Source organism: Symsagittifera roscoffensis, chromosome 1, assembly GCF_963678635.1.
Source record: "Symsagittifera roscoffensis chromosome 1, txSymRosc1.1, whole genome shotgun sequence".
Lineage (NCBI taxonomy): Eukaryota > Metazoa > Xenacoelomorpha > Acoela > Convolutidae > Symsagittifera > Symsagittifera roscoffensis.
In genome coordinates, this window is record NC_087062.1 from 99,402,151 (window position 1) to 99,424,948 (window position 22,798).

At 38.5% G+C, this 22,798-nt stretch overlaps 1 protein-coding gene across 1 annotated transcript in view; it reads right to left on the reverse strand.

Moving 5' to 3' along the window:
• Window positions 1-5,569: 5,569 nt before the first annotated feature.
• Window positions 5,570-22,798, reverse strand: part of LOC134853382 (uncharacterized) — a 540,493-nt gene continuing 523,264 nt past the window's right edge. Inside the window, exons 2-4 of the mRNA XM_063869375.1 lie at window positions 15,446-15,575; window positions 15,113-15,245; window positions 5,570-6,666 (exon numbers count right to left, since the gene is read on the reverse strand). Coding sequence (XP_063725445.1) covers window positions 6,320-6,666; window positions 15,113-15,245; window positions 15,446-15,556 — 591 coding nt within the window. The 5' untranslated portion in view covers window positions 15,557-15,575 and the 3' untranslated portion in view covers window positions 5,570-6,319. The remainder of the gene's footprint in view (window positions 6,667-15,112; window positions 15,246-15,445; window positions 15,576-22,798) is intronic.

The window sequence follows — 22,798 nt, forward strand, 5'->3', positions numbered from 1 at the left end:
GTTTGCTCTTTTTAATTTATTTTGCTTATTCCAATTTTTTGCAACTCTCTTATAGCTATAATTAGTAGCAAAAAGTTCGGAAAGACTGAATTAATTAAAATGAGCAATCAGTGCTTTTCGATACTTTTTTTGCAGGCAAAATCTGAAGCCGATCAACCTTGATTTACTCGTCAGACCAAATTCAAAATGCGAGATCGTGATTATCCGATGATTATGCTAGCCTAGTTTTTAAATACTGCGATGAACATCCAGATTTTATAGTACAACACTTCGACACTTTGGATGCAATTGCCCGCCGTGGTTATAGGTTTTGATCAAAACTCGGATCTACTTAACAATCTCGCCCCCCCCCCCTTGTTCCCTCCTATGGTATCTACTAAAAAATCTCGAGCCCTGTAAATAAAAACAGTAAATTCGCACTAGAGCATTGTATGTAAATTCGAGTTTTGCTGCATTCTGATTGGGCGAAAGTTCGCTGCAAGTAATCTTATAAACGATCTCCTCCCCTTTCTTGAAAGCGGGATTGTTAAGTAGATTCCGTAACTCTGCTTTATGAACTTTCGACGTTGTGTTTAATTCAGTTTTAATTTCCGTTGATGTCTAGACAACTGCTCTTTTTAGTTAATTCTGTCTGTCCGAATTTTTTGCAACTCTCTATAAATATAGAAAGTTGCAAAAAGTTCGGACAGACAGAAATAATTAAAAAGAGCAATCTGCCAATTTTGAGCAATTTTTGCATGCAAATTTGAATTTTTAGGTGACATTGAGACAAACTTTCAGTCTGAAAAATAAGCTTTTGCATACAAAAATTGTCTGAAAAAGGTCATTTGCTCTTTTTAATTAATTCTGTCTGTCCGAACTTTTTGCTACTATAGAGAGTTGCAAAAAGTTCGGACAGACAGAATTAATTAAAAAGAGCAATCTGCCAATTTTGAGCAATTTTTGCATGCAAATTTGAATTTTTAGGTGACATTGAGACAAACTTTCAGTCTGGAAAATTAGCTTTTGCATGCAAAAATTGTCTGAAAAAGGTCATTTGCTCTTTTTAATTAATTCTGTCTGTCCGAACTTTTTGCTACTAATTATAATTATAGCTTTTAGTTTGTACGATCATTTTGGTTTGCTCTTTTGACAATTTGAATGCTATATCTCACTGTCTCAAGCTCAGAATTCTTTTAGAATTTTAAATCGTTGTCCGATAAATTTAATAAACGATAGAATACAATTTTAAAAAACAATTTGCCATATTTGAACAAAAATTGCATGCAAAATGGAATTTTTAAGTGACCACGAAACATTATGTGCAAAAAAAAAGATTTTTTAAGCAACAATTGTCTAAAATATGTCACACCTCTTTTTTATCAAATTTGTCAGTTCCAATTTTTTGCATATCTCTACTATTAAGAATGAGATGCTTCCTTGTAAAAACTTGTGCATTTAAAGGCTTTTTGAAACAGAACTTGTGTCACAAGATTGCTGAAAAAGTAAAATCCTACGCAAAGTGTTGTCAATCTGCAGATTGCTCTTTTCAAATGAGTTTGACTCGTCGCATTTTGAAACTACTCCTAATTAATGCCAGTCTCTCTTTACAGTGATGAATTTTTTCGCCCGGACAAAAAGCATAAAGTTTAAAAATAAAAACGCGTTTCAAAAAGGCAAATTTGATAAATAAGACCTGATGAAGCAAAAACTTTACAAAATTTTGACCCAAAAACAGATCGTTTATGGCTTTTTTTAGTCAACTAAAAAGTACGCTACAACTACTGGGTCAATTACTGCCAAAATTAAATCAAAATGAGCCCCCTACGTATTCCAACAAACTTCACAAGAGGAGCAGTTTCCGCAAAATTAGATAAACTAAATTTATGTTTGCTTGATAGCCCAAAAGTTTCATTTTTTATATGAAACAACAATATACTATTTAAAACAATGTTTTAATTTTTTGTGGTCACGGAACCTGAACAAGAATAAAATTAACCCGAAATTGCTGATTTTGACGTAGAAATCTAAACTTTCCTTTTCAACAACCCCGTCACAAATTTTAACCACACAATCATAATTTTCAAAAATAAAGTTTCTCAAGGTCTGACTCAACAATCGAAAGACTTTCCAGTAAAAAGCAGATCAATTATTATATGTTCATAAGTTTACGGTACTTTGTAATGAAAATAATTTCATCAATTTGATTCAAAATGTTATCTTGAATCGCAAACAAAATATTGAGTTCAAATAGAAATAATATTTCATTTATAATTAGTTTTTGTGAAATATCAAAAAATTTCTATTTGGTTCATTTGGCGTAATTAATGCAGGCGAACCATTTTATTCACTGCTTAGCCAATGTAATGAGAAGATCACGTCTGGCACAAAAATTGCTCCAATTTGAATTATAGCACGTTAGTTAATACAATATTCGTCAACAGATAGATGCTAGTTATATGAATTTGTATTTTACAATAAATGAAGATTCGATAAATAATATTTTTTCATTTTTTTTGGAAGTTTTTATTAAAACTTCTAACCTGAATTTACTTCTACCGCCCAAAAACATTTTGACGTCACCTCAATACGAGTTTAGACTGCATTTTTTTCTCAAAAAAAAATTCCTGAGGTATCTTAAAAAGAATCGAGTAAGGCGATATTCCGCCATTACATGAAGTGATATGGCGAAATTTAAACGCAAAAATCAACCACCTGAAAGTTTTTCGAAAATTCTCTCACTGATATGAACACTTAATCCAATAACATAGGGATATACACTGTATGACAAAATTTGCGAACAAATCTTGAGTTCTATGATTTTTTGTATTATGATTTTGATTTCAACAATAATTGAGTTTTGTGTTTCAAAACTTTTTATGCTAGTCACCAGTTTCAACACTTTATGGTAGCCAAGCTTTATACTAGTCAATATATCGCCCTAAATGAAGAAAGGACAGCAGTATTAACCACTCAAACTCAAACCCTTCCAAAGAATGGCCAAAATTGTCAAAAAGAGTCCTGAAGTTTTGAGAGGCAATTATTTGGTCGACATTAGGAAATGAGAGTTCATTCAATTCTTTCAAGTTTAAGTATACCTGATAAAAGTCAGTCATAGGAAGCTGAAAAATTCTTTTTATATCCTGAATTATTCGCGAGTGTCGATTATTAGCGCTGACAACTTTTTTTTCTTCACATTTAAATCATGGGGACCCAAATCCCAAATCCTTTTTTCACAGGCAAACAATGCTTTTTTTTGCAAATCTATTATTGTTATTTCGCCAAACTCATGTGTTTAAAAAAAGAGGCGAAGCTGCGCTTTGCAAACAATTGCGAGAAAACGACCAAAAATCAGCTATCAAGTGATATAAGAAAAAATAGAAATAAGCCTCGAGTTTGCAAAAACTCGAGGCATAGCAAAATCTCGAATTATCTAAAGTCTGTGACCTAGCAAATTTGAGTCTCACGCACTAACCAATCATCAGCGGATGCTTAAAATCCCCAAAAACTAGCCACCAATAACGCAGCCACATATGCTAATAAATTGTCATTTCGATGCAGCAAAAGTAGCACCAAATACCAAAAGATACAATTTTGCCTGTAATAAATAGCAAATCATAAGGCCACTTTATGTATAAATTATGCTTTTCAGAACCTCGCGAGATATATTGAGTTAGAAAATTTTTGAAATCGAGATTTTGTTATTGTTGTTGTTTGAAAAAAAAGCTTTTTTCGGTTAATTTGATGAATTAAAAATGCATCAACTGTATAAGCTTATATGTCAAAGCATATGTTATCAATAAGCTGTAAAGGTGAAACCAATAAGCTGTCATGCCAATTCGATGTAGGCAAATATTTCTGCTGTAAGCCGCAACAATATTTGGGACTTAGTCGCAACAATATTTGCGAATTAGGTTGGAAAAAAAAATAAAGTTCGTGCAATAATACTTTGCTTCGCAATAGTGTTCTGAGGAGATCGAATGCATCAATCATACAATTCACGGTCGAATTGTTTTTGTTCCCCGTTGAATAGTGCCTCCTTTTTCAAGTCCAATTCGAATTTGCTTCACCGATCTGCGAAGCCAGTCGAACATAAAAGCTCCTCCTTCCAGCGTAGCTTAAAATAGTTTGTGAAACAAGAGTATTTTGTACGCATAGTATGGTTATCCGGTACATGTACTCTGCGCTACTTAATTTTTGGGAACCCGCAACAGAAATCTACTTCTTCATAGACCTACTTCCTTGAATAATGACTCCTTCGAATATCCTTAGGTTTTTAAAAGCTCCAATTTCAAAAAAAAAACTTTTTTAACGCAAAGTACCTCTGTCTATATTAAATGTTAACACAAAAGCAAAATTGCACTTCGCATACAAGCAAAATATGACCGATAACGCTACTGGGGAAAACTGAATGAAAAAATGGAGTCTACAAAATTTCATTAGTGACGCACGCGAATTAGGAGTCTATATAATTGCCAAGTGACGCAAGCCAATTAGGACGCATTAGGAATACCAGTCAATTTGGCAAAAAGAAATTTACCAACTAACATGCCTCAACTTTTAGAGCGGACGCATTTAAACCAGTATACGAAAAAAATTTTCAGAACATCCGACCCTGCCCAGGTTCGAACCCTCTTATTTTGCTGCTGGTCTCACTTTCTACCTCTACGCAACAGATCCATGATGCCTAGAAGCTTAAGAGCTATTTATAATATAGTATTCTGTGTTAATATCCTTACCATTGGCTGTACTTAATAGCTGGATCAAAATGACACATTTTGTCGCAACAATTGCATCGCAACAATATTTGCGACGTAGGTTGGAAAAAAGGAAAGTTCAAACTATAACACAAGCTATGCTTGTGTAAACATCATGCCAATTTTATTTCTCAAAAAAAATGTTGGCTCAAATTTGTCATTACCTTCATCAGACAGGACCCGAAGATGCATGACTTCCGCACAGTTGTAAAACATTTTTTAAAAATGGTGGCTCTTTTTCTTTTCCCCCCACCTGCAAATTTCTTTATGTAAATTTGTTGACCAGCGTCCGATTGTAAGGAAAATTTACATACGGACTTATGAACCCACGACAAACATATTTGGTCTTCATACTGAACCTCGTAAAACCACTCGTTAAACATATATATTAAAGCTCGTGTATGGGAGGAAAAAGATCCAAAATGGTGATATGTTACAATTGGTGGTAATTTTGAGATTTATTTGAGTATAATGCATGTTTTAAATTTATTGACTATAAAGCATAATATAATCATTTCATTTTCAATCAATTGTAAATGCTTTTTAAGATAGTTTAATAATAACATTACTCTTGCCAGATGAAATATGATTCAAAAATTCAAATTTTACATTCTTTTTCAAAAAATTTGGCTTTTGAAAAAAAACTATAAATAAAGTTCGAAGTATAACAAAGAGCCATCCAGCTTCTTAACTTGTATCTGCCACCTATTGTAATATACCACCAAAAAAAACGTCCAACGCTCAGGTAGGGTATTATCTAATTTTAAGTACTGCAAAACCCAAGGTGAAGTTTTTACATTGGCCTGAGAACTTATCAGCACACGAACAAAACATGCTGTCATTTGTTGAATTGAAAAATTTGAGGAGATCATGATGGAGAGGAAAATGAATGTCACTTTACAAATATACCTTTTTTGCATCTTCGCTAAAAACACATCAAAGACATTTTAAAGCCTCAATTCCAAAAACTGCAGTGCCCTTGGGAATAAATAAACACAATTTGACAAATATTGAAGCAGACGAGCACATTTAAAGAGCTTGTATTTCTCCACCTGCACCGTTCGCCACTCCTATTAGTGCTAGTGTTATTATAAAATATAAAAAATTGATGTTTATAAAAAGGTTACTGAAGCCATCTTTCTTTTTGCCTTCGTCTGTGTTCATACACTTAATCTCCCTTTTCACAACTATTCCTCATCTTATGAAATGAATGTGAGTGACAAACGGATGAGTAGATATCATATCACAAACAAGTATCTGTATCTTTTTTTAAATGCTTCGAAATATTGTATCAACTTGTGTTTTATCGTCTGATCCGAAGGCTCTTCATTCGAAGAAAGCATAATAAAGCAAGCACACATTCTTTAAAAATTAGCTCGCTTTTTTAAATAATAACCAAAATTCAGCTATCAATACTTCAATTAACACAAAGCTGCAACGTAAAATCTTGGTTGAATTGTTCCAACTAATTTATTTTCTGTTTCAATGTGATGTTAAAATTCATAAAATGCATTTGATGTTGCAACAACATATCAAAACTGAGAACAGCTGTAATTAACCTATTATCAGAGCAGAACAAAGAACTAGTCCGAGTCGAGCACGAAGTTTGACAGTTTCTCATTGTTGTAATTCATTAAATCCTCGTCCTCGTCCTCCTCTTCCTCGCTCTCCGATTCGCTCAACGGCAGATTTGCATGTGGCTGTTGTGGGAAGTCCACGTTTCGATGTATGTTTTTGTCCTCGTCGTCTGAATCGTCCCCGGCCGCAAAAGCGATGTCAGCATAGTCCTGATTCGACTGATTGTTGCCCTCGACCAAGGTTGACAAGTCGACGTTAGCTGAGATCTCGCCCTCCTTCTGCAGCCGCTTCGCCTCCTCCGGAAGATATCTGGCGACCACGTCCGCTTTTTCATCTTGAAACTCTCTCAGACCTGTAGAAAAAACAACCTCTTCCAGCTCATCTCAGTAACACTCAATACAATAAAGTTAAACTATAAACCAAAAATCCCTTATGTTTATGGTCTAATTAGCTGCGCAATATCATAGGCGAACTAGATCACTCGGCCAATGGCACCTCAATTTCAGACTTTTAACCACAGGCACATTAATTACAGGCACAGACAGCAACGAATGCTGTTTTTCAAGCAGCTATAGAGTATTGATTCAAAACGGACGAAACGAACAAAACTTGAATTTTAACGGACATGAGAAAAAAAGATGAAGGTGAAAATTGATTAAATGGAACGGATATTGTGTAATTTATTTCTCAAAACTCTGGCCCAAAAGCTTACTTCCAAAGCGGATCATTGGTGAATTTTCGACAGTCAAAAATTGTGGCAAAACTAAAGGGTCAATTGCCAGCATAACTTCATCAAAGTAAGCTTCTCAACTAGCTCCACGAAGTTTCGGAAGGATATGACCTTCCAAGTTCTGAATGAATTATTTTGCTTGATAGCCAGAAAATGTCACTTTTAACATTTAAATGAGCAAATTTTTTATTTGGAACAGTTTGCGCATATTTTTTAGAACATAAAACCTTCTTAAACTTCGTTGAGCTACATAAAAGACTCATTTTGATCAGATTTAAAAAAATTCGCGATAGCTGAAAACCAACAGTATGTAAAGAAAAATGAAACGAATAATTTGGTTGCTGAGAAGTGAAATTAATTTCAACTAGCGTGTAACGCATCTTCGGTGCTTCAAACTTTTGACAAATCATAAAAAACCGCATATATTGGATACAAGTTTGCAGCCTTTGAATGTACTCTGGCAACACCTAATTACAGGGTTGGTAATTTCAACTTTTATAAAGTTAATTTTCATTCTAATTTTGAAAAACATAAAAACGTCATATCTTGAAAACCTAAAAACCATTTGGAGAAACCCGGAGACCACATTTGTAACCACTGAGAATAAACAGAGCACCCCACTGAAAATCCCGAAAAAAATCATAAAAAACGTCTTATCTCGGAAACTAAACAGATTTGAGCATTAATAATTATAGACAAGATTTGCAACTCCTGAGTGCCCTGAAAAAAAGGTTGTCTCACTACAAGACGAGGAATTTCAAATTGTGAAACTTTTTGCAGGTAAGTTCCTTTCGTTAATTATGCAAAAACACTACGTTGAAGAAGCTTAAACATGGGGAGGTAGTGAAGCCCACATTTGAATATATAATAGACAAAATTACTCGATTTCAAAACATGCACTGTTGCTCTAACATTAATGCCTTCGTTGATCTATGATCGATCCGTCTATTTCCATTTAAGATGATCTGGGAAGGCTAGGGCGAAAAAAGGCGAGATAACACTGAGAGTTTGAGTGGGGGAGATTTGAAGTCAATAAGCTGAAGAAGATCAATTGGGAATGCCGGATTTTCTTAAGGCGGTTGAAGTTGGTGGATGCAGCCTCTGATCTAGTCGTGAAAAACATAGAACGCAGGCATTGCAGGAATAATGCTTTTGGGGGGGGGGGGGGGGAGGGATGAGGAAGAGGAGTTGGTTGATTGACCATTGCCTTTCGGGTAGTTTTGAACTTATTGTTTCATCTGTCATCGGCTTTAACCAGCAATTATTGCAATCTCAAAATCGGCCTCGTACAAAGTTTCACATTTTTTTAAAATCTGATTATGATTTCCGTTATACAAATTTTCAATGATACCAAATGGCCATGATTAAAAGGGTTACCATAATCAGTTATGTATACTAAATCTCTTTTTCTTTTAAATTTTGATTTTCGATATGATCTTTGTTGTAAGGCCGTTGCATAGCTTTCATATACTTAAAAAACAAGACTTTCGGAAATTTCGCCAGCCTTGAACTTTTATTTTTATCAAACTAAATAAATTAAGGATCAGCTACAAAATGCGATTGACTTGACTTGAAACGGCCAAGCCGCATTGATGGAGCGAGCGGCACAATGCGTCAAGCATCATCGGATATCGTTGTTATTAGTCTTGATTGGAGGATCGTTTCTCTGCAAAAGCACCGTGTACATCTCATCTAGTTTAAATTTTGCTCAGATGCCTCATGTTTTTGTGGTGAAGTAGTTTCATTGAATCGACAGCTGCTTCTCACAGAGCTCCAAAACTTAGAGCGCTTCCAGGTGTAGTAGTCCAGTTGAAACCTGCGTCTCGAACATATTCAGAAAAACTGAATCTTATGCTTGTATTATAGTAGTTGAGCTTGTTTCTATCATAATCACAGAAAACTTTCTGGGTGTCCAAAATTTTCCAAAATATCCAAAAAACTGTTTTAATGAGAATTATAAGAAAACTATTCAAAAACATTTACCGAGGAAAAAACTGAAACTGATGTTTTGGTTGATTTTTTTTCAAGGTGCGTATGAGCAGACAACAGTTGCTAAGTTAAGTGTTTGGGCTTCAAGAAGTTACGAAATCAGGCAGTCTTCCCTTTGATTTTGTTGGAAACCTGGGTTTTATTGGGCAGTAATGGGTCATTTTGGGCTATTAACACGTGTTTTGTTCTTTTGTTAAAAATTCATTTTTTCGGTGTGAAAGAATTATATGTTTTTCCTACAGCCAAAAGAAATGCTGCTTCACTGCTTTTAAAAGAGCTTCCCTGAAGATTTTCGTGACTTGTATACATCACTGGGATCGGTTTCGAGGCCTGATATCTCATCTCCAGCAGCGAAACTTTCAGGTTTTTAGACCTTGCCAGCTTATAGAAAGAGGAGCGATTTCGAGACAATTGATGTAAATATGAGCAAGTCGTCTAAGTTGAGCAAAGTCTGTGAGGCCCAGTAGCAAGACAGGACAACTGATTGTGAAGCGAACGTTATGTCTTTGGCGGATGTTTGTTGGGATGTTGGAGAGAGTTTGGACTGCAGTAATTAATGGGACATAGCTTGCGGCAGTTGTTTCATTGGCGAAGATGGCAACTGGGTCGCATTTGCAAAACAAGGAGCCCCATTGGGGACTGTGGGCTTGGATGTCTCAGATCAGTCAATCAGAGTAGTTGACTAAGTCATCAAGTGATTTGATACAGCCTTGAGGGAACTAGTTTCTAAGCAGAAAGTAGATGTTTGTGATTGATAATTTTCCATTCTTGGTTATTAAGTTAGTAAATTGTGCCTCTATGAGGGTTTGTAGATTGTAAGTTCTAGTTTCCGGGTCCAATGGCGCCGCCTTGACGTGGTGGACCCGATTCGCAACATGCCGCCGCAAAATGGCACCAAAACCCCCTCCCCGTGTTTGGGAGCGCAGAAAGCGTGCTCAAACCGCGTTTTTGGTGGTGGAGCGTCCAAAAGTGGCTGGGCTGCTCCGTCTTCTTATACTTATCCTCCTTTTATGTGCCGACATTAAACCAAACCCAGGCCTCTATTTCTGCCCTCCCTGTAGCACAAATCCCTCCCGCACTCAAGCAAGTGTTTAGTGTTACATATGCGGATGGATCCACTTAAAATGTAGCGGACTCGCAAACCTCAAACAGCACCACGGAAACTTTCACTGCCCTACTTGTACGAACAATAATATCCTGTCCCTCTCAGTTAATAATACGCCTAAAAGGCCAAAAAACACAGACTACAAACCTGGCTGCCCGAATAACAAAGACACTGAACGACCAAAACACTAACCCTCAAAACCATACAGCGCATACTACTTCCACCATTTCCCGCCCTTACCAAATCCTAACAGTAACCAATCCCAATCAACAAAATCCTAAACTTTCTTCAACTGAACTGTAACGGAGTATTAGGGAAAGCACCCGAAATTGCTGCACTAATGTGTGAATTTCAAATTCATATCGCTGTTTTTCAAGCACTCCCTCGCAAGGCCCGAACTAAACTATTATCAGAAAGAACCGCCCTCCAGAGGAAATTTGAGTACTTAGTGTCATACAGAACTCACGTATCTACGAAGAGTTGCAAAGTAGAAGACGGGACTTTATAGGCGCAGTGTTTTCAAATAATGGCCAGCAACCAAATCGTCCGTTTCACTAATTTTTACATTCCCGAGCAGTAGCTGCCTAAAAGATTATAATGCTCCCATTACGGAACTGCTCATGGAAGAGAATAAAGTAGTCATGGGAGATCCAGATGCCCACTCCCTTTTCTGGTGCTCAAATATAGCGGAGGATAACATAGACCCCTCTTTAGGTGCAGTAAGTACTTACTCAGACTTCACCCCTTTAAACAGCCATACTCAAACTCGTTTACCGTTCGACAACTCGAGCTCCTCGTCACCAGACTTATCCTTGGCATCATCGTCCCTCTTACACTCCATAAGTTGGAAAACAATTAACGTTAGGGTGACCATCTACCTATTTCAATAAGTCCTCCTCTAACAGAGGATGTCCATTTCACGGATAAAATAACTAAGATTATAAGGCTCCCATTACGTCACTGCTCTTGAAGACAAAAAAATTGTCATGGGAGATGCAAATGCCCACTCCCCTCTCTGATGCTCAAAGATAGCGGAGGATAATAGAGGCGCCTCTTTAGGTGCAAAAATTACTTACTTAGAATTCACCACTTTAAACGACCATACTCAAACTCGTTTACCGTTTGGCAACTCGAGCTCCTCGTCCTCAGACTTATCCTTGGCATCATCGTCCCTCTTACACTCCATAAGTTGGAAAACAATTAACGTTAGGGTGACCATCTACCTATTTCAAAAAGTCCTCCTCTAACAGAGGCTGTCCATTTCGCGGATAAAATAACTAAGATTATAAGAGTCCCATTACGTCACTGCTCTTGAAGACAAAAAAATTGTCATGAGAGATGCAAATGCCCACACTCCTCTCTGATGCTCAAAGATAGCGGAGGATAATAAAGGCGCCTCTTTAGGTGCAATAATTACTTACTCAGACTTCACCACTTTAAACTACCATACTCCAACTCGTTTACCGTTCGGCAACTCGAGCTCCTCGTCACCAGACTTATCCTTAGCATCATCCTCCCTCTTACTCTTCATAAGTTGGAATCCACTTAACTTTAGGGTCAGACCATGTACATAATTCAATAAGTCTTTCTCCAACAGAGGCTGTCCATTTCACGGCAACGCAAACTGGGACGAGTACACTGAAGAAACAGAAGAATTTTTCTGAAATTGTTTTATGAAAGAGGTTAACATCGCCGAAAAGTTTTCTGGAAACAATTCTGAAGGCGGCCCGGTGTATAAAATGATAGCGTTCTGCCGGAATATGGCGCGGGGCCGCCTTCAATCATTTTATACACCTGCTTCAACAGCCGAAACTAAATTGCTAGCAAAGAGCGCAATAAAATCAGCGAGAAAACCGCTCAAATCCTATTTTGAAAAAAAAAAACCACGATTTGACGTGAAAAAGTGGCAAGAACTCCTCAGGACCTTTAATCGCCACACGGCGTCCAGTAAGTTCTGTAAAATGGTTCGCTCCTTAGATGGGAACAAATCCGTTGCTGGATCTCATCCAAGCTCTTTTAATGGCAAAAATTCTCAGGGGCTAAACAAATAGCAAACGCTTTTAACAATCAAAACACGAAACTCAGAACCCATAAATCTAACAAAGAGCAGAAGAAAATCAAAAGAAAATACTGAAATTAACGCGTAGCGATCCACTAACTTTTTTGCCATGTGAAACAGAAGAGGCAATCAAGGTAGCTGAACCGTCGATAGCGTTGGGCCCGAACGTGCTATGCAAGGTACACCTGAAATTTCTCGGACCTACTGCTATCAAATTTTTAACTTGTCCTTATTATATAACAAATACCTCAAATGAAAAAGAACTCAACAGTAGTCCCGCTACCAAAACTAACCAAAGACGTTCAACTATGGGACCTTAACCACCCAGTCTCAATTTTAAGGCCAGAAGTGACAATTTTAAAATTTTTAATCCATCCTACTCATATAAAGAATCTCCCTGAAGCTGGCTGTCAGCCCGGCTTTCGTCCACTCCACTCCATCACTACGGCACCATCAACTTTCATTAACAATGGTTTTAATCAAAAACGACCACCTGAAAGAACCGGGCTAGCCACCTTAGATCTATCCCAGGCATTTGACATGGTCTGCCATCGCACATTACTGGAACTTATTCATGGCACCACTGTATCAGATAACTCAACTAAATGGATTGCAAATTATCTGAGCCAACTAAATGGATAGCAAATTATCAGTCAAATGCCGATGATTTTCACCCCTTCGTTCAATCACGCGGTATAAAACATGCCTCTTACACTTTAAATAATTATCTTAACACACTGCACGACTTTTTTTCGAGCATATCGGTCGAATTTTCTTCTACAAAGGGCTCTGTAATTCTTTTTACATCACATAATAAAGAATTTAACTCTGAACCTCAGGTTACAATGTGCGAAACAATATGACCGGTCGTAAAGCACCCCAAAATTCTTGTTGTTTTTTTGTACCTTTCAAAACATTTTGCCGAACCTGCAGAAGCACCGCAAGCAAAGGTATGCGCAGGATGTCGGTCCTGAAGGCGCTGTTGGGTTCAAAACGGGGTCAGTCGAAAGAGACTTTAAATATTACCTACAAAATTTTAATCAGACCATTCCTGGATTACGCCTGTCCAGCTTGTCTCACGCCGCGAGTGATACATCGATAAGGGAAATGCAAATAGTGCAAAATGCAGCTCAGCGGATAGTGATGGGGTGTACTAAGATGAGCCCCATTGACCACCTACATTCACAGTGCAAACTACTTAACGTCTAAAATCACCACAAACTCCTTGCCTCACAATTCTTCTCCAAGACCTACTTGCCAATAGCCCCCTCAAATTCTACCATACTCACCCCCAGCCGCCTCGCCAGCAATGCGTGACATCTTATGCTCGTAAGAAGAAGAACTTGAACAAATTTTACTAGAAGCAAACGAGTGTGATTTTTTACTGGTTCTAAACACCCTAGAGCGCTCATAAACAGCTATTTTAAAACACTTGCAAAGAATATACACGCAAATCGAGTGCAGAAAGCCATAGACGAATCCCCCGCGCCAAAAGTTCACCCCTTAAGACTCCCGGAAATTTTAAAAACTGAACAGACACTCCCACGCTCGACTAGGTGCACCCTCGCCCAAATAAGATCAGGATTACAGCCCCTGCTTAAATTCTTATATGAAGACCCAAACGTCCCTCCAAACTGTCCCTTCTGCCCTGCTCTCCAAACTGCGCTACACTTAATTAACTGACCCCAATAGACTTGTGGCCCCGGCCGACGGAGGTTGCAACAATCCTCGAACTCGGCGAGAGCATGACGGACGCGCCCCAAACAACGGGCTAATAACAACTACAACAAGTTCTAGTTTCATAGGGGACATCTTTAGAAACACAAACAAGAGGATTTCTGCTGAACAGCAAAGCTTGGTTTCATGCAGAGCAGCATTGTGGATTTATTGTGCACGAGGCAGAGGTCAAGCTCACTTTTCCTACCCCCGATGTCATTGCAAGTTCGCTGTAACCTGCAGAGACTATTTGAGCTGTTTTGGGGTTAATTGCGTTGGACTTCCGAGAGCTAGATAGTCTGGATGTTGATTTTGGGGTCGTGACAATTCGTTTGGTTGAGTGTGCTTCATGGCGTTGTGTAGCCCCGAATAGGCGAGGGCGTGATGATAAGGAGTTGTTTGAGTGTTTTGGTTTGAGTTGAGAGGAGTGTTGCTTGACTAATGGCGAGTCGCAGGGTTTTCAAGTGGTGTGATTGGGTATTGTGAGCAGGGCGTGTAAGCGTCAAGTGGTAGTAGTTTCAAAAGGTGACTCTCGGCAGTAGTAGTATGAGCGTTGTTGGAAGATTTCAGTCCGCTGCACTTCATTTTAACCCAACCGCAGCAGTGTTGTTGTTGTTGTGAATTTTCAGTAGGATACTGATGGGATGATATCCCCAAAGTTCTCAAAATTTTGTCCAGTTATTTCGGCACATGTTGCAGTCACAGAAGAGGACCCATGTGCACTTGTTTTGTTCTGAGAATTGATCGTCGAAAAACTTCCACATCGTCTGTATCAATCTTCGCTTTAAGCCTCGCATTTCTCGAAATTCAATTTTCTGATTTAGTCGGTTTATTAGACGGCACGTCCTGAATGTTAACTCTCCTCTAGCTTTTTCAGTTCTGGTCTTGTTTAGGTTGAACATTTCTTTCGTTCTTCCTGGATTTTCAATTTTTGCTGGGAGCATACACTTGCTTGCGAGCGGGGGATCAGGTTGTTACCGGATTCACATTTGAATGAGAGTCCTGGGTTGCTTTCATTTCCATTGAACCGTAGTTTTTTGTTCTACCTCACGGAGTCCTCTTCTCTGAGGCCCCATTTACTCAAATGCACTATATGCTAACAAACTGTTCAAAAGCAGATTTAGCTGCTGATGTAAAAATAGTTTCCCAAGGTTATTGACACTATCAACTTAAGTTTCGCCAAAAAATGAAGAACGAACTGAGTAGGATGATGTCACCAGCATTGATCCATACTTTCTTTCGAAGCTTCCCTCTTATGTGACACAGCCTCTTCTTTCCGGAATCACCTAGGTCTTCGGCAAGTAAGCGACCATTTCCCAGCATTTGCGTCACCTGATAAGTACATTCAGTAATCCCGCAGATATATATGCAATCTACTAGAAACAGGTATGCAGCTGCTACTCATAAGTTCGAGCTGGCCAACTTACTTATTCTTAAATCGTATAATTTTACAATAGCTCAAACTTCTACTAAATGATAAATTCATAAGCACACAACTTAACCGTATTAAAAGGTCAGATTCAAGGAATTACTTTGGCATACGCCTGGTCATGGGTAGCATAAATCAACTCTCTTTTGACAGGCTCATTTTCGTTTTTTCCTCTCCGTCTGTTTTTTCCTCCCTTTCCTTTATTCTTAGGCATTGTTTGCGTGCACAGGAATCTGGAAATGATACAATTTTAAATAACTCAGCTAACCAGAGGCCGGCATAACCCCGGGGAACACTGGTAGCAATGGAATTCAGAAGGTCAGAAACTGTCAATGGAACAAATTTACATCGAGTGTCTATCATCACGCTGTCCAGTCAAAAACCTCGGAATTGTTTTGCATCCTTTAAGACAAACATAGCATGGCACCTAGTCGAAAAACAAAAGCTAATGAGTCTTAAGAAAACTGAGATGTCGTTTGTCTCGAATTCATTGAATTTGATAAAATCTGTCGATTTTCAGCTTTAATTATATTAGCAGGGAGAAATGTAATGTGTGATAAAAAATTTCAACACAGAGGCGAAGCTGAGCTTCGCATTATTTGTGATACAACACAAAAAAAATCCAAAATGACACAAAAAACTAGATCTACCATAATGATTAAGGCTAGTTTTGGAAACAAAAACATGCCGAGACAATAGAATGAGAAATTAGCATCGGAAAACATTTTACCAAGCGGTAACAAATATCTTGGCAGAAACCTTTAAAGCCGAATAAAATTAACAAGACTTAGGAAGTCCCCGTCGCCCTCAAAAATATTATTTGCTTGAAAAATGAAACAATATAATAATAATAATAATAATAATAATGAAAGATTTAGGATAAGTTCCAGGGGAATTGCTTCCCTGTCACTTTCAGTTTATTGAGTCTCATAGAAATTCAGTTTTGCAGTATTGATGTAGTTTGTGCAGTCGCAGCATAATCTCCAGGTGCAGGGGAGGTTTTCGTTGAATTTCGCAGTGAAGTAGCGCCAGTAGATAGTTGTCAGTTCTTCTTTGCATTGCGTTGATTTGATGACATCTTGGTTGAGATGCCTATTTAATATATTTGAAAATGAACATGCTCGTTGCCAAAAATCAGATTCGCATTTTTTCAGTCGGAAGCATTTCCTGGTATAAAAGGGTATTGCGTGAGATCTTGTTATGCCTGTATCAATAATCTGTACATATAATCTCTCCCAATCAATGTCAGTTTTCGAGTTGATAATCCTAGCAAAAAGTAAAACTACATGCATTTCATGATATAAGGACAGTGGTAGTAAGTGAAGTCTTTGAAGACGCGATTTATATGCAAGGTTGTTTGTGCCTAATGTCCAGATACTTGCTCGATGTTGAAACTTCTCAGTGAGTGCCAGTTCAGACTTAGATGGTTTCCAAAGAGACGATTCATAGCTGGTTATTGGCACTACATATCCTCTGTATGCATTCTTCTTAGTGCTTATGGTCGAGCTATTGGCTAGGTTTCTTTTTGAAGAGAAGAAAGCTTTTAGTGATTTGGCGGATCTAGTTTTAGCGTGTTCCGTCCAAGACAGGTTGTTTGTGACTATAAGTCCAAGATCTTTCATAAGATCCGTTCCTGGTATATTCTGTTTTTTCATGCAAACAGACATACTGCCTTTAAACTGAAGGGTTTTGCATTTACTTAGGTTCAAACACATAAAATTCTTGGAGCACCAATTCCAAATTTTATTCGAGTCGATATTCAGGGTTATTGCGTTATCCGAGACAATTTTATAGTCGTCAGCATAGCCGAAGCAGTTGGACATGGCCACCTTTGGCAGGTCATTTATGTACAAAATAAACATGAGTGGGCCAAGTATTGATCCCTGCGGAACACCACTTGTTATTGGCAGTAATTTTGAGATGCAATGCCCGATTCGCACCTGCTGATATCTATGATTGAGAAAATTTTTCAGTAGACCAAGGCACGCGCCACTGAAGCCGGTATGAGAAAACTTTTCAATTAATTTCAGGTGGTTGACTTTATCAAACGCCTTTTCAAAATCGAGATACGGGGATGAAAGGTTATTTACATTCTTGTTGTCGTACATTAGATAGATTTCGTGGAGATAGAGTATGATGTTAGTAATGGTTGAGCGTTTCGTTCTGAAACCATGTTGTGAGTTATGCAGCAGTTTTTGCACCTTCGAGTACATTTTATCAAACATCAGTTTTTCTAATACCTTCGATGTAGCATTCAGAAGACTGATTGGCCTGTATTTGGAGACTTCCTGTTTGTTATTTTGCTTGTAGATAGGCACTATTTCACTTACTTTCCAAGTAGATGGGAATTGCTGCTTGTTCGCAATCGTATTGAAAAGTAACATTAATGATTTTGAGATGGAGCTCCAGAGCTGTTTAAAGAGCAGGTTTCCCATTCTATCAGGTCCTTTTGACTTGTTTATGTTAAGATTTTTTAAAATGTCTTCTATTTCGATGATATTAAAATTAAAATGATTTAAGAGGGTCGTATTATCACTGTCTAGGTTTGAATCATATGGAATTTTGCTGTAGATGGAATGGAAATACCGGTTGAAAAGTTCAGCTTTATCTTGGTCGGAGCGAGCTTTTTCACCATCAAGATACATTTCACTAGGCACAGTAGTAGAACGCCGAACGTTACGCAGATATTTTTGAAGTTTATCAAAACTCCCTTCTTTGAAAAGTTCTCTCTCATGGTTTTGCTGATCCATCAGAAGAGCATAGGCCAGGTTTGTTTGCGATTTTTCCAACTTCCTGAGGTTAGCTTCGCTCGGCTTTTTAATATAATTTTTAGTTAATGTAGCTCGGATTTTAATAAGATTAGAGGTTGAGGGGATTACCCAAGGCGCCAGGGACAGCCGATGTTTAGTTTGTAAGGGAATGTGCTTTATTAGAATACTATAAATCCACTGGTACCACAGTCTAGTGATAACATCGACATTGCTCTAGCAGTATGGCATGAAAGGCTCCTCAGCTATTTGATCGTTTATGGCTCTCCAGTCGGCTTTGGTATAATCAAACTTTGCAAAGTCCAGTTCAATTTCATGTGGTCTGTCGCGACGGAACGATTCGTTAGACTGAAATTGAATCCTTGCCTTGTAAGGCAAGTGATCGCTGGCGAAGTGGCTTTTCAGAAAGTTATCAATGCAAACATCAGAAAGGATATCCCCATTATTGCATAAGATCACGTCCAGTAGGTATTTTCTATGGTCGATTTTAATCGCTTGTTCATAGTTAAGGTCGATTTTAATCGCTTGTTCATAGTGAGACAACTCAGCCAGTATAATATAGCCCGAAACCTAAGAAGCCTCTAAAGGACGAAAATATAAAAATTGAAAAAAGTTAGGAGTAATTAGAAGCTATTAAGCCCCTCGCTCTCAACACACAGCAGAGACACACTTTTTGCTCGTCGATGGAGGCCCGCGTCGAGATTTTTCACCTAATTTGAAGCAAGATTTGAGCGGTTTGAGTGGTTTTTTAGACAAGTACGCTAAAAATCATGCTTCAAAATGAGCGGTTTGAGCGGTTTTTAAACGGTTTTATCTAAAAAAAACCGCTCAAAAACCGCGCAAGATTTGAACGGTTTTGAGCGGTTTATCTAAAAAATATAGATAAACCGGCAATATAATCCCGATAAGCCGATATAGTATAGGCCGAAACCTATCAAGCCGAAAAAAGGCAAAGAAAAAAATTGCTTGTCAGAAAAAAACTGACAAAAAATCTAGCGTCACAGAAGGAGCATCGAATTGGCTTAAAAGGATACAATTTTTCCCTCAACAATCAGAGTTTAAAGATGGATTGCATCTGAGACATGGATGGGAACCACCAAACACCCCACACAGATGCCCATGTGGACAACCGTTCACACTGACTCACTCTCTACACTGTCTCAAAGGTGGATACACTGACCTACGACATAGTAAAATTCGCGATACATCAAGGCGTATGTACTCTTGGGAGGCCGATTCAGTCGAATTTTTTTCGATATAAAAATTTTCAACCCCCATGCTAAATCCAGCCCCAAAACTAAATCTGACGCCTACAAATATCATGATATGGTCAAAACATTAAAATACCAACAGAGAATTCTGGATGTGGAACACAGCAGCTTTGTTCCATTAATTTCTGTGTGTACCGGAGGAGCAGCACCAGGCTCTACAAAAACCACCCAGAAACTAGCATAGAAACTCAGCGAGAAACGGAACGAATCAAACTCGGACACAATAAACTCAATAAGAACAGAAATAAGTTTTGCGCTTCTGAGGAGTGCAATCCTATGCCTTAGGGGGTGCCAAAATCTTAAAAAGACATCCAACACAGACAATTCTATCTGTGCAATCATCGAGAAGGGTAGATTTTAATTGACAATTCTCTTGATGCATTGATATAGACCTGATTTATTCATAAAACATTGCCGATGTATTTATATAGCGTTGGTACGGCCCTATCCAACCTGTGCAAGTACCGTCGCATGACGGAAGGGCCCATTTTAATTGTCTTTTTTGATGATTAAACTGTTATCATGAAAATTTGAACAATAGTTTTGAATATGATATTTAGCATTTTGTTCAATCCACAGATGAGCAAAAAAATTTTATTGAAATATTCTGGAATAAGTTCACTAAGCCGTAAACAAAAGGCCGGTTTCATTTGGACAGTTTCAAATTTTGATCAAAAAACGAAGGAAAAAAAAACTTTAACAATCGCCCGTAAGAACTTACCGACGGAAAACAAAGCTAGTTTCTAAATGGCTGGCTAGCGTCTAAACTCAGCTTCACTTGCTTTTGACTGTCTCTACCAAGTTAGTTCAATCTGTGGTGTACTAACATCGCGTCGACACATCGCGTCGACACTTGAAAGCTATCGTCCAAACCGCGCAAATTAACGTAGTTACATGCAAAAATAGTAAGCTCCAGGCTGGTCCTCAGTTTTTCCAGATCACGAGCTCACGCTTAAAAACAGGGCTACTACTTATAAACAGGACTACTACCTAAGAACAGGGTCAAATTAAAACTTTTTCTCCTAGGGTTAAAAAGACAGATAGTCCTGCCAAACAACACACTAAAATTATCCTACTATGCTTCTCCCCTTCGCAAAATTGGTAATTATTCGTCCTGAATATCAAAATTAGCAAACTCAGTGGTTAGAACTAGCATTGAAATGATCTTCCTCTTCATGAGATTATCCGATTGTTTCATGTCACCACATAAGGAAAAGTCTTGTTTATTGATTGAAAACAATCATGCAGGCTAGAATACTTTAATTATACCCTCCACTCAAGGCTTTCTAAAAAAATTGAAAATTTCTCTGAAAACACTAATTATAGTTACAAAGCAATTATATACAGTAAAGTTGAACTCAAATAATTTAAATTTTTTTTCTTACATCAAATTTTAATTTCAAGCTTGGTTTCTCATTCGAACTTTTCTCACACAAAAAATTCTGAAATGCGGTTGTTACTGTTTCATCTCCTCCTCCTGCGACATCGACCGTGCACTTTCGGATTCAGTGTCCCGCAACACATCAGGGGTCATTCAGACGTTGTTGAAGGCAGTCCTCCTACACCTCTGCTCTTCTATCCTTTGTTTACAACAAGAGAGAGAGTCTACAGTCGAATCCCTGTTTTTGCAGAAGAGTTTGTGGAGGCTTAACGTCATATTTTTTTTCCAGATTCTCCATCATTAGTTCTTCTCTTTTTCTTCCGTCACAATTAGTCGTCACAACGTTCTTATCACTGCGGTAATTAATGCTTTCCGATGCGTCACGAAAGCTCGCTTGAAAGCTGCTGATCCTATGTCCATCTGAGACAACCAGGCAGTCATCTTGGCTCTGAACCATGGCATAAATTGTCTCCTGTTCCATATTTTCTTTATTTTGATCACAGTGTTCAAGATTTTGCACATCGTCTCGAAAAGATCTAAATCTTTTAGACAACCGAGTTCTTCCAACTCTTCTTTAGTCGGTGCTTCCTGTCGATTGCTACCCATAACATGAGCTTCCAGCCTTCTAATCGCCATCATAACTCCGACTATGACTATTCTTATGGGCTACTGTTGCAGCACCGAATGCCATCACTGTAGTGATCCATGAATTTCTCAAATTCTGAAACACTCTCACTTAACTATCGCCCAATATCAAATGCGACGTGCCGAGGGGTGGTTTCTGCGTATTCATTGCCGGACGCCAAGTTAACTCATCTGAACATACTCGCATGTCCTTACCGGGACTCCCGTGGAGCTATTCTTGATCTGGTTATTTTCTGTATGTCAAGCAAATGTGACACTTTCTTAATTGGCATCATCCTGATTTTTTAGTGGAAGTTTTTTTCTGACTCCTTTGTCGGAGCAGCTCCAAGTCCAGTTTCCTTTATCACTTCCTAGGAGAGTTCGATTCTGCCGGTATCCTCAATTGCTCCTTAGCGTGCAGTCTTCCCCCGAACCTGGCAAATTCCTGTAAGCCACAAAACGACCAGCGGCTTCCACCAGCTACAACTGAATCGCCCAGGGTGTCTTTTGGGTACGGAATCCTGTTGGGACTGCCCTTCAGTTGTCTGACTCAGCTCGCGAGGTTTCAGGAGCTCCATCGTCGATTGTTCACGGGGAACGTTTTCTGCGGGTAACGGTTGTTCCACTTTCGCTATGCCCAACCGTTCTTACACTCCTATCTCAAGCGTTCTATCTCTTCTACTTGCTCCTTGTTGCTGTCCTTAAACGGTGGCCTCCACATGTCTCTATCTTCTTGAATTCTGGCCAAGTTTTTCCTTACTCGGATTACATGCATCAGCTCGTACAGCTCCCTCCCGAGGATAAGTCAACCCCGGTTTGCGTCCTTCACTGAAAGCAAGAATTCTTTTACTTCCCTGTCCACTAGTAAAAGTCTTAATCTTGTCAGGGACACAACTGAATCTTCAGGTTCCACATACTGCTTTTCCGTCGCCCTCATCGCCACGAAGCATAAACGCTTCCCTGGTATCTCCACAGCTGCCGGTGGTTAAGCTGCTACACCCCCTATTTCTGGTCTTTGCTTCCATAAAAACTATATGTTTTTGTACTCTCTCCTGAAGTCAGCTGCTAATGCTGTTCTAAAACTCATATCAGCGGTGATTGCTATCGCACACATCCTATCTGTAAGTATAAAATCGCAATTTGTTAGCATTATGCTACTCGAGTAACCACTCGGCAGGTTAAAGTATGACCCTACTAATCTCCCTATGTTTGGTTTCTTAGGGCCCTCAGCTGTTTCTCCTGCAATTTTTTTTCCTAATTATTTTTCAGTTTGGGTAAGTCCTACCCCAATTCCCGCACAAAAATATCCATTGACATCGAACAAAGTAAGATCATTTAGCAAATTTTAAGTTGAGATTACAAAGTTATTGATCTCTTGCTGACGTCTTATCACGTCTCTTACATAGACTTCT